This window comes from Pantherophis guttatus, chromosome 2 (genome assembly GCF_059756535.1).
Source record: "Pantherophis guttatus breed Tessera chromosome 2, ASM5975653v1, whole genome shotgun sequence".
NCBI lineage: Eukaryota > Metazoa > Chordata > Lepidosauria > Squamata > Colubridae > Pantherophis > Pantherophis guttatus.
Window position 1 is genome coordinate 229798768 of NC_142064.1, and position 12597 is coordinate 229811364.

At 37.4% G+C, this 12597-nt stretch overlaps 1 protein-coding gene across 2 annotated transcripts in view; it reads left to right on the plus strand.

Moving 5' to 3' along the window:
• Positions 1-12301, plus strand: part of SSUH2 (ssu-2 homolog) — a 51439-nt gene extending 39138 nt beyond the window's left edge. For both annotated transcript variants that reach the window (XM_034431640.2, XM_034431641.2), the window contains one exon: positions 11321-12301. In XM_034431640.2, coding sequence (XP_034287531.2) covers positions 11321-11467 — 147 coding nt within the window. In that variant the 3' untranslated portion in view covers positions 11468-12301. The remainder of the gene's footprint in view (positions 1-11320) is intronic.
• The last annotated feature ends 296 nt before the right edge of the window (positions 12302-12597 follow it).

The window sequence follows — 12597 nt, forward strand, 5'->3', positions numbered from 1 at the left end:
TTTGTTTGTTTTACTTATAAGTGACTAATTTAAGAAGTGGTGTTGGCAGATGGGGAACATAACCTTTTTCTATCTGCGTACTTTTCCAAGAGAAATATTTCCCCAGTCTGGTTTCTGTGGAAGATTATAAATATTTTCCCCCCATTTTAATCTGGAAGAAATCTAGGTGGTTTATTTGTGTCAAAAGCATAGTAAAAATAATACCAATAAACTAAATAAGTTGCAAGAATGGCTCAAATGAAATATACTTTGGAATCATTATTGCAATCATCAAATGCAGTAATAGCTAAAATGGAAGGTACTTAAAATCTACTCACTTAAAACCCTTCACACAATGATTGACACTGGAAACTTGCTGATTTTTTTTTTATTTGATTTATATGCCGCCCTGCTCCGGAGACTCAGGGTGGCTTACAATGTGTTAAGCAATAGCCTTCATACTTTTGTATATTTATACAAAGTCAGCTTATTGCCCCCACAATCCGGGTCCTCATTTTGGCACACAAAATGAGTGGTGTCAAAAGCATAGTAAAAATAATACCAATAAACTAAATAAGTTGCAAGAATGGCTCAAATGAAATATACTTTGGAATCATTATTGCAATCATCAAATGCAGTAATAGCTAAAATGGAAGGTACTTAAAATCTACTCACTTAAAACCCTTCACACAATGATTGACACTGGAAACTTGCTGATTTTTTTTTTTTTATTTGATTTATATGCCGCCCTGCTCCGGAGACTCAGGGCGGCTTACAATGTGTTAAGCAATAGCCTTCATACTTTTGTATATTTATACAAAGTCAGCTTATTGCCCCCACAATCCGGGTCCTCATTTTGGCACACACATCTCACTGAAACTGATGACTTTAACAATGATTTACTGAATAAGCCACAATTGGGTTGTTTATGCAACACATCAAACCTTTTCCCATGAAAAGGCATCCTCAGACTTTGCAAAAGGTATGATAAGGAGGCATAGCCATTTTGAAGGCCAGAGCGATCCTTAAAATAAAGATAATGTTGGAAGATGGGCATTAATCTTCCATAAATCCTTTGGAATAGGCCATGTTTTCATCATAGATTAGATTAGATTAGATGGATGCAAAATCAGATGGAGTTGGAAATTTAGCAGGAGAAACCAGATCAAAAGAATTGTACATGTTGCAGTGTTTCATTTATGCACCAGATGGCAGAGTGACTACACTATCAGAGAGCTCTTTCTCCCTCATAAGGGATTCACCCTCATTGTTGCTCTTAAAAAACCCTTCTTGCCAAAATTTTAATTGAACAGTTGTTTAAAAATATACACTTTGTTTTAAAACGCCTCTCTTTCACACAACTGGATAGAAGGTGGTCATCATCCATATTATGTTAGTGTATAATCCGTTATATCATAGTTGATGTACATTACACTAAGATGTACATTGAGAACTCAGAAATGTGGAGAAGAGGAATCCAGGAATCTGAACACGAATATTATATCTTCTGCTACATGAAGAGATGACTCATCAACCTACCAGAAGATTCAGAATTAATTTGGAATAAAATCAGAAATGTGGTGAATACATATTAAATTAGATGGAGTTGTTTTAGAAATCTAATCGGTTAAAGAATTAGTCACATATTACAGTTCAAGAAATTTAATTTTTCTGGCACAAAGAGGGTACATTTTATTTTGTGGTAGCATTTGCATATATATATATTGGTAATTATTATGTTACTATTGCCTTTATATCTCTTCCTCTGAACCTAATGTAGTGCGCACACAGGTCTCCTCATTTTATACCCGCAACAACAGAGGCAGTTGGACTGAATGAGTGTGAGTGGTATTGTGTCCCCTTGTGAACTCTGCATTATCCTAATTACCCTTCCTGCTGTTTTTAATTTCTCTATTGTATTATCTCTTTTTAAAATACGTTTTATTAAAAGTTTGTTTTCTTAACGTAAAATACAAATAGAAATAAAAACAATGGAAAAGGGGAAGGAAAGAGGATAGAGGAGATAAAGGGAAGGGAAACAGAAATTTTTTTTAAAAAAAGAAGCAAAAAGCAGTAACTTCCAACTATTTTCCGGTGCAGTAAGATACGTAATAAACTTACGGTGTCAACTTTTTAGTTATACTGCATAGTAACTATTAGCCATTTCTATTGCAGACATCCATTTAATTGGCAAAACCGAAAGCCAAAGTTTCTCCCCCCCCCTTTTATGCAGAAGCCCAGAAGCAGCTTTCAAGTACAGGTAGTCCTTGACTTGCAACCATTCATTTAGTGACTTTCTGAAGTAAAAAAAAAAAGACTTTTGATCGTTTTTCACACTTATACGACCTTTGCAGCATCCCCATGGTCATGTAATCAAAATTCAGATGCTTAGGAACTGGCATGTGTTTATCATGGCTGCAGTGTCCCAGGGTCATGTGATCATCTTTTGTGACCTTCTGACAAGCAAAGTCAATGGGGAAGACAGATTAATTTAACAGTTACTAATTTAATGACTGCAGTGGTTCACTTAACAACAAAGGTAAGATTGGGTAAAAACTCACTTAACAACTGTCATGCTTAGCAATGGAAATTTGGGGATTAATTGTAATTGTAAGTTGAGGACTACCTGTAAGCCCAAAACTATTTACATTCTTGTCCCTAATTAATGCAGCCAGCTTTGCCATCTTTTCAATCCATTCCTTCATTATGGGAGTTATCGCTTCTTTTCATGTCTGGGCATGTAGAACAGGGGTGGGTTCTAAATTTTTTTACTACTGGTTCTGTGGGCATGGCTTATTTTGTAGGCATGGCTTGGTGGGGGGTAATGTGACTAGGTGGGCATGGCCAACTTTTTAAAAAAAACTTTTAAAAGCATTTTTTCTACAACCTTAAGAGGTTGCAGAAAAAAATGCTTTTAGAAGCCTCTGACGATTCCAGCTGAACCGCGCAATCATCAGAGGCTTTTAAAAAAACTTTTAAAAGCATTTTTTTCAGCCGAAGAGATTGTAGAAAAAATGCTTTTAAAAGTAAAAAAAAAAAAAAAGTTCTGATGAGGTGGGCGGGGTAAGTGAGTGGCAACCGGGCCAGAGACCGGTTCTGGGGTGTGGCCAGCCAATGTTATTACTGGTTCTCCGAACTACTACAAATTTTTACTACCGGTTCTTGCGAACCGGTGCGAACCGGGAGCAACCCACCACTGATATAGAATTCTTACAGCTATCAACATGTATAGCATGAAGTTCCACTCCTCCCCCCCATTTTTTATCTAATAGTCCTAGAAGAAAACTTTCTGGTTTCCATTGTAAATCCATTTTTAAATCTCCTGATTTAAACCATGAATCTGTTCCCAATATTTCTTTGCCTTATCATATGTCCACCACAAGTTATAAAAAAATACCCTTCTTATGCTTACATTGCAACAAACATTCAAAACACCTTTATATATCTTTGAATTTCAGTCCTTTAGTCCACATATTTTCCCATTATATTAAAACCAAATTTCCTATAATTTCTTCATTATATTCTCAAGTCTCAGCAGAAGATGACATTTGGTTGACCTTATTCTGACTCAGTAGCTAAGCAGGTTTAAAATCCTAGAAGAGAAAACTGGGAGATTGAAAAATGTGCATTATATATGTATGACCACTGAATATCCAAGAGAGTGACTGCTAGGAAAGAACGATGTTGAAGTATTTGGCCATGGAGACAAAATGAATGAAGATCAAATTGCAAAACGAATATATGAAGGAAGAGTGAATAGTAAGAGGGAGAGGGAGACTGGGGCAGTCATAGTTGGGAAGATATCCTAAAAAAAGATACTATAAAAAGGGAACAGCATATGACATGCTAGAAGTGAGGATGGGTTGCAAGGATAGATATATATTTTTATGGAAAAATATAACAGATTTCTTTTCCTAATCCCATGCTTTTCAATTAGCAATAACATTTAGGGTTTTTCATAGTGCTTTATAGCACTCTATGGCAGTGGTGAAATCCAATTTTTTTTACTACCATGGGTGTGGTGTGGCTTGGTGCATGTGGCTTGTGGCTTGTGGGCGTGGCAGGGGAAGGATACTGCAAAATATCCATTCCCACCCAACTCTGGGGCCAGCCAGAGGTGGTATTTGCTGGTTCTCTGAACTACTCAAAATTTCCACTACCGGTTCTCCAGAACCTGACAGAAACTGCTGGATTTCACCCCTGCTCTATGGGCAGTTTACAATGTAAGCATTATTTGCATATTAACCCCAACAAGCTGGGTCCTCATTTTATCAACTGTGGAAGGATGGAAAGCGGAATCAACTTTGAATCCCATCCCAAACTCAGCGGGCAGAGTTTGCCTGCAATACTGCAATTTAAACACTGCACAACCAGGATCAATTTCTCTGACTTACCTTTCTTTTCCCTTGCTGACCATGAACTTGCTTAGAATGTATTATAGAGGCAAACCATTTTTGAACAATTTCTAAAAAAAAATTGCATGGATGTATCAACAACAATAACCAGAAATAAATCTGGATCTGAAGATTTTATTTTTATTTGTGCTGTAGCAGTTTAGACATGAAAAGAAGATCCTTATATATTAAAACACAAATAGAAGTCATTTACTAGTTCAAACAAGGCCTAGTATATTTACACATTGCTCCTGTAATCCAGGGGTGGGCTCTACTTACCTTTACTACCGGTTTGCATCGCACCCGTATGCTATTCTGCGCATGTGCAAAAGCTTCTGTACATGCGCAGATCACTTATGATGACGTCCGGGTCAGTGGGCAGAGCATCCCGCTGGTTTTACTACTGATTCTTGCGAACCAGTCCAAACCAGGGGCAACCCACACTGCTGTAATCCCTAGCCACAATTTATGCAGTTCCACTTTTCTTGATTCTGTCTTTCACACAGGCCGGTCTTCATACTTACTCAGGAGGAGACATGAGTGAGCATCAAAATATTTGCTGCAATAATCAATTATTGCTAAATGTTTAGAAACTACCAAAGCCTCCATGTGAATATAATTGTTAAAAGATGTGATAAGTAGGGAGCTTTTTCTATTTATTGTCTCTTTTTCAAGAGGAGGATTGATGGAGGTACTAAAGATTAGAGAGACTTTGAAGAAAAGCAAAGAGGATAATCCTATGTGACTGGAAAGAAAGTCACTCTCCTACTTTTAAGAAATGGATTAGGCTATGAGTTCATTATATAGTTTTGAAAAATCTTTGTGCTCTGAAAATGAGGAGTTGACACATTATGCTGTATGATCCAGATTACTGTCAATGATTGGATGAATTACATATAGGTACCTATACTTAGCATATGAGGGGCGGTGTGATGGCTCAGTGGCTAAGACACTGGACTTGCCAGCTGGAAAGCCAACAGCCCAGGTTCAAGACTTGAGCACTGCACAATGGGGTGAGTTCCCCTTATTCTCCCCAGCTCCAGCCAATCTACCAGTTTGAAAGCATGCAAATGTGAATGGATAAATAGGTACCACTTTGGTGGGAAGGTAACAATGTATCATGTTTTGCCGCATGCTCTGCACTGAGGTATATGATGTCATGCTCACCACATGAATGCAAAAAAACCCCCTTCAGACAGCACTAGTTCAATGGCCTAAAAATAGAAATGAGCAGCATCCTCTAGAGTTGACTATAACTATAGTGGAGTAAAAACTCCACTATAAGGGCTCTTTTACTTTTACCTTTACTTATCATATGGATCATTTTTGGCATTAATATTTATTGTGTCTTTAACATTAGGAATGTTTCCTAAGATAACTATATAAAGAGCAAAAAGTATATTTTTACTGTATGCGTATATTTTTCTTTATAAATAATAATAATTAATAATAATAATAATAATAATAATAATAATAATGCATTTTTGAATGTTCAGTTGACTGAGTTTCATGTTTAATGAATAAAGTAAATAATAATAATAATAATATCCTAAAAATTAGAAAAATATTGAGTGGCTTTTCCCTCTCCATTATTCCATGAAAAATATGCCAAATTTCTTTCTCATTTTATGATCCAATTGCAAATCCATGTGAAAAAAATATGATTGGCAGTCCAATGGAAAGACCTTTCTATAGACCACAAGATTACTCAGTTTTCCTTAGAAAGCTCTGATCCAACAACCCGACTACAAAACCACAGATTATATAGATTTCTCATTCCAGTAGCCTGTAGGGTTTTTTTTTATGCTGTTACGTTCTACTTTACCTTTAAGGATTGAGGCCTAGGGCTGAAAGATCATAGCACATGACAATGTGACAAATATTGGTGGTACTGAAATTCCTATTGCTTTCTTATGACTCCATATTTTCATTCTAAGCATATTAAATTTTAGCTGATATGAAGCAATTCATTCTGGAAATGGAAATATATATATAAAAGGAAAATAACTTTTCTTTCTTAATGCAGGCAAAATATATTATTGCTATTGTTACTTCTGCTCTGATGATATACCAGAAAAAGGAGGATATAGAAATCCCATACTACTGGCAAAGACATGGATTGGTTATGCCAAAATTCTACAGTTGCATTTTCACTATTTAGGGCCGTGATGGCGAACCTATGGCACATGTGCCACAGGTGGCACACAGAACCATATTGGTGGGCATGTGAGCTCAGCTTTGGAGAACATGCATGCACTGGCCAGCTGATTTTTGGGCCTTCTGGGCCCACTAGAAGTAGGGAAACAGGTTGTTTCCTGCCTCTGGAGGGCCTCAGAGGGGTGGGGGTGGGGAAGGCCCATTTTTTGCTCTCTCCAGGCTCCTAGAAAGGCTCTGGAGCCTGGAGAGAGCAAAAAACAGGCCTTCTGGGCTCACTGGAAGTCAGCAAACGGGCTGTTTCCGGCCTCCGGAGGGCCTTGGGGGGGGGGTTGAGGAAGGCTGTTTTTGCCCTCCCCAGGCACCTAGAAAGCCCACCATGCCATCGCGTGCCAAAAGCAGGAGGAGTGCAGAGGGGTCGCATGCACGAGGGGTGGGGGGCATAGAATTATGGGTGTGGGCACGCAACCTCCCATGCTCCCCCCTGCTTTTGGCATGTGATGGCAAAAAGGTTAGCCATCACTGATTTAGGCAATCTTGAAGCTGCAGTTAGGATATGGATACGTGTTCTCTGTTCTGCTTCTATAACTCTGGCATCTTCAGGTTGAAGTGCCAATAAAGCCAGACGGTGGTTGTGGTAACACAACTGAAGCCATTTGTACATGTGTATGAAATTGACCCATGTATCAAAGAGTAGGGCTTCCACCACTACCATCTTGCCTTTTTTTGAACACTTCCGTTGGTGCCAATGCAAATAAGATGTATTTGAGGGAAAATCTGAATTTCAAAAATTCCACTCTTGTCACTCTTATTTGGGAAGAAACCTCTGTAAAACTCTGTAATCTTTCTTCAGGATACACAGCCAAAGGATCTGGTTTACTCTTAAAGCAGAGGTCACCAAACTTGACAACTTATAGACTTCAACTTCCAGAATTCCCCAGCCAGTGTGAGGAAAACTGGGAATTGAAGTCCACAAGTCCTAAAGTTGCCAAGTTTGAAGACCCCTGCTTCAAAGGAGTCCCACAGCTTGGAAATGCTTTTTGTGTTTTCCTTAAAGTTGTTAGGACTCGGGGCAGAAGGAGTCTACTATGGATGACACCAGCTAGCACTGATGGTGCTAGCAAAATATTTCTGGAATTATGGCATACTGAATCATTTTTATTCCTTCACTTTGCTTTTGTTTTTGCTGAGCTTGTTTTTCACTTAATGGAAAGGGTTTGCTCACATCAAGGAAAGGATAAATAAAAGCAAGTAGCTTTAAAAGTGTCTCTGACATCAGCCTTTTCAAGTGAGAAGTACTCTTCCTTTTAAGAAATGTATTTTTCTGACTTTGGGGATGTATATAAAGGTGAAAAAAAACCCCAAATAAAGTGTTTTCTAAGCAGAAAATTGAACCAAAGGGAATATGTACTCTTTATTTCCCCATCTCGCTCAACCCTTGCCATTCTCTCTTGTAAACATCACTTGCCTTTTTTTTTTCTGAACGTGAAGTCAGGGTGCAAATAGTTCTGCTTCTAATATAGGACAGTTTAGAATGAGTATTGGAGGGATATTAGTGCTGCTTGTAGACAGATGGGAAAGTGGATAGGTCATGGAACTAAGGGCACATTACTGCCCTCTCCCCATAGAAGACCATGGAAGATGGACAGAGAGATTGGAACTGGAGGAATAGCAGAAAATGAGCAGGACACAATATTAAACTACTTGGGAAAGCCAAGACTTGTTTTGTCCTGGCTTGTTGCTCCTGCTCCTATAAGAGAGGCTGTCCTGGTTGAAGAGATGAACCTGAACACACTTGCATTCTAAGTCAGTAGCATTATGGTCACTGGAGGGGAGATACATTAACATGCAACCAAGGTAGCATAGCAACTCTATCCTAGTAGTACTCAGCAAAGAAAGTGAACTGGGGACTAATAGGTAAATTGTTTCATGTGAACAGAAATCGACTTATCTCTACTTCTGAGAAGGTAACTCCTTTCTGGAATGTAGGTCATCCGATTGTCAGAATTCCTTGCTTCAAAATGTTGCAGGTCAACTCTAGATCTATGAATAATAAGAGTTCATCCATCCATGTCACATATATAACTGAGACTCAGTTGGGTAAGGACAGTGATGTCATCCTGTCTGAAATCTATCTTGCACCAACCTCTGACCAGAGAAAAGGGGTGGAATTGATCACACTCTTGGGGAGTGTGATACCTGAAGAGTATTCGGAAGCTGCAACTAGAATGCATAGTTCTGGGAGGATGTAAGACTGCACACATCACTGTTACTGTGCGAGTTGCATGGGTTACAGTTTGCTTCTGGGTACAATTCAAGGTGTTCGTTGTTAACTATAAAGCCCTACATGGCATGGATCCAGGGTATCTGAGGAGCTGTTTTTTCCTAATGGGACACATTCACCCCACTCACACAAGTGAAAGAGGCCTGCTGTGGATCCCATCTGCTAAGGAATTGAAGCAGATGGAGGCCAAGGAGAAGATCTTTTTCTGCTGTGGGCCCATCCCTGTGAAACATCCTACTGCCAGATGTGAGAATTGTCCCCTCCCTTTTGGCCTTTCGGAAGGGTGTTAAAAGCTGGCTTGCTGGTTGGCCTAAGGCTGCACTGGAAGTGGCTAATGGGGTAAGAAGACCTCATCCAGTCTCGTCCATCTCTTGGTTCTCTTAATTTCAATTTTAGTACTGGTTTTAATCATACATTAATCTGTGCAGTTTTAATGTTTTAAGTATGTATGTATGTATGTATGTATGTATGTATGTATGTATGTATATATATTACTTATTTTATAGCTTGTAATTCAACCAGGGTCACCTTGTAGGGTAGATGGGCAGTATAAAAATTTAATCAATGTGTAAATAAAATAAATAAATCTCTCATAGGTTCTGAGACAGGGATGTGAATACCTATGTGGTAGGTTTATTTATTTATTTATTTATTTATTCATTCATTCATTCATTCATTCATTCATTCATTCATTCATTCAGTCACATTTCTATGCCGCCCAACTCCCAAGGGACTCTGGGCGGCTTACAACAAAGAATAAAACAATGCAAACAATCCCATAAAAAATGTTAAAAAGAAAAACATTAAAACATTAAAAACTTTAAAAACGTTAAAACACATGCACTCCAATTCGTGGCTGGGTCTCGCAAGATCATTATAACAAGATCAACGGCCAAAGGCCTGCCGGAAGAGCCAGGTCTTCACCGCTTTGCAGAAGGCCATTAGGGTAGGGGCGGTGGGGGGGTGGGGGGTAGAGTTGAAGCTGTGTGGAAGCTATGGTTGAATTTGTCTGAATTATGGAATGATAAAGATGTCAGTAGCTTGGGAGAGAGCTACATTTTTCCCTCTTCCAGAACTTCTGGCATTTAAGGGTGGCACTAGAAGAATCAGGCAGTCATTATGGTTAGGCACTTAAACAATGGCAGTAAATTGTTCAACTATTTATTTACATCTATCCTTCTTGCTTATTTTATCCCTGTGAATAAGGCAATTATGTAGTAAAGACACAAGTACATTGCAAAGTATCTGCCTTCTGTAAGGCATGTTTGTTTCATTGCACAAGGATCACATTATATGGTAGAAAAATGGAAATCCTCATGCTGAATTTATAAAAATATATTTTGTATTAGTACAGATTAAGTATGTAATGTAAATAATATTGCCCATTGCATATAGCATCCAGCCCAATAAAGCAATGTTTTTTTGGGGGGGAGGGGGATAGATATCTTGATTGTAATAGCTGTGTATTTGCTGACGGACTCGACCAATTTTCTATGTCAGTCACACAATCAATACTTTTATGTGGTATTTTAAACTGTGTGGAAGGAGTGTCAAATTCATGTATGGAACACATTCAATAATATTATCAGTTTAAAGGGACAGTTATTAAATATTTCTATTTTTGACCTGTGCTTCAATAGCCCAGGAAACTAAAACATATGATATGCATTTTATAAATTTTGTTGAGTCTTTTATACGATCCACTGTTGGTTTCCTTTTTATCTTGCAAATGGCACATTTACTAGACATGGGTATACTTTGCCAAATCCCTTAATAGAAAGACCTTGATACATTTATTGTATGCATACAAGATACAGTGCCCCACAAATTATACCCAGTATATTAAATGTAATGGTAATAATTTCAAAGTCCACAATCCACTTATTTCTTACTATATATATTTTATACACACACACACACACACACATATATATATGTATAGTTAATATTTCGGGTTTCTTCCCGTGTAATTGTGGATATATCCCTAAAAGGGTAGAAGCGACGTTTCGGCAGAATCCCATCTGCCATCATCAGGCTTATGTCAGCAGTCATTTTGCACTAACATATATATCCACAATTACACGGGAAGAAACCCGAAATATTAACTATACACATATACATACCCGTGAAAACTTACATAAACAAATATATATATATATATATATATATATATATATATATATATATATATATATATATATATGGAAAATAATACAGAGAAAGAGGGAGAAAACACAAAACACATTAGCATTATCTATTTTATTTCTGGGTTCTATTGTGACACACAGTAGATTTCATTGTTTAAAGCATGCACACAACTCTAGAGTCCACATTAGTGTGTCAGAAAGCTCAACTAAAATATTCATGAGATGCTAATTGTGCATGCCCAAAGAATGCATATATTTTAATAAAACAAGAGATAGAATTTCCAGTAGATAGCAGAGTGCAGACCTCAGCGTGAGAACGTTATTATATCTGATGACAATGATATTTTATTTTATTTTCTCAGCGACAGACCATAGAGCTAGTTCCTGTGACTGAAGTCCATTATCGATATGCTGCAAAGTCATATATTTATTATATCTACGGAACAGAGAACAAAGTCTATGCCCTGGACTATCCAGAAAGATACTGTTGTGGCTGCACTATAATCTGACAGTGAAATTCTGTGCAAGTATTTTTTATATAAAACAAGCTGTTTTTATGTCTAAATTATCTAGAGTGGGATGATATGGATTTCCTGCTTACTACTGTGATAAGCTTTTTTATCCTACTCCTCCAGATAAGAAAGCTGAAGGCATGGTAATAAAATGTCCTAAATCCTATTTCTACTTTTGTCTAAACAACATATATCTAAATATGCATCTTTAAATATATGTGTCTAATATATATTTTCTGGAAAAATAACACCTTGAAGCATGTACTATGTATCTATTCTCTAAATCTACAGTGTTGTAGAATAATCACTGTTACATCTATAGGAGTACAGACTTAAGCAGAAGTATGAGATGATGGAAACAGGAATAATTCTAGAAACCTCTAGACAAGCAAGTTATTATATATGGCTTAGGCCATTTTCTTTAAAATTTGGATTGTTTTGCATGTGATTTTGTTAAGTGAGAGACAATGAAATTCAGTTCCTCCCCTTTAGTTATTAAGAAACAGTTGCATGCATATTGTATATAGAGAAAAAATATGTAGCGTGAAACTAGTTGTTCTAGGTCAGGAGTGTCAAACTTGCACTGACATGTTGTCGTCACGTGATGTATCACAACTCTTTCCCCCTTCGCTAAACTGAGGGTGGGAATGGTCAGCGTGTGATGCATCCAGCCCATGGGCCGCGAGCTTGACACCCCTATTCTAAGGCATAGTAATGTACTAAATTACAAGCTTAAGATAAAACACTTGTGTTAGTATGTTGTACTGAGTATATAATATATTTTTGTAGGGAAAACACAACAGTATAATAAAACCATGTTTTCTTTTGCTGTGAACTGTTTCATCAGGATTAGGCAGAAAGCAAGCATCCTAAGATTTATCTGTATATAAATTTCAGACTGACAGGCAGAGTAGACAGGTGGATGAGGACTTCATAGTATATTTTACAGCGACTGTAATTTCCAGAGATCAATGAGATTTTTATATTTAAGTCCTAAACTCATTCATAAATATGTTTGTCTATGATGTTTTTTTGGAAAAATATGACTAATTATGAAACATAATATCTCCTCCCTCAAAAAAAGAAAAAGAAAAAAAGAAAAGAAAAAGAAAAAAAGAAAAATTCTG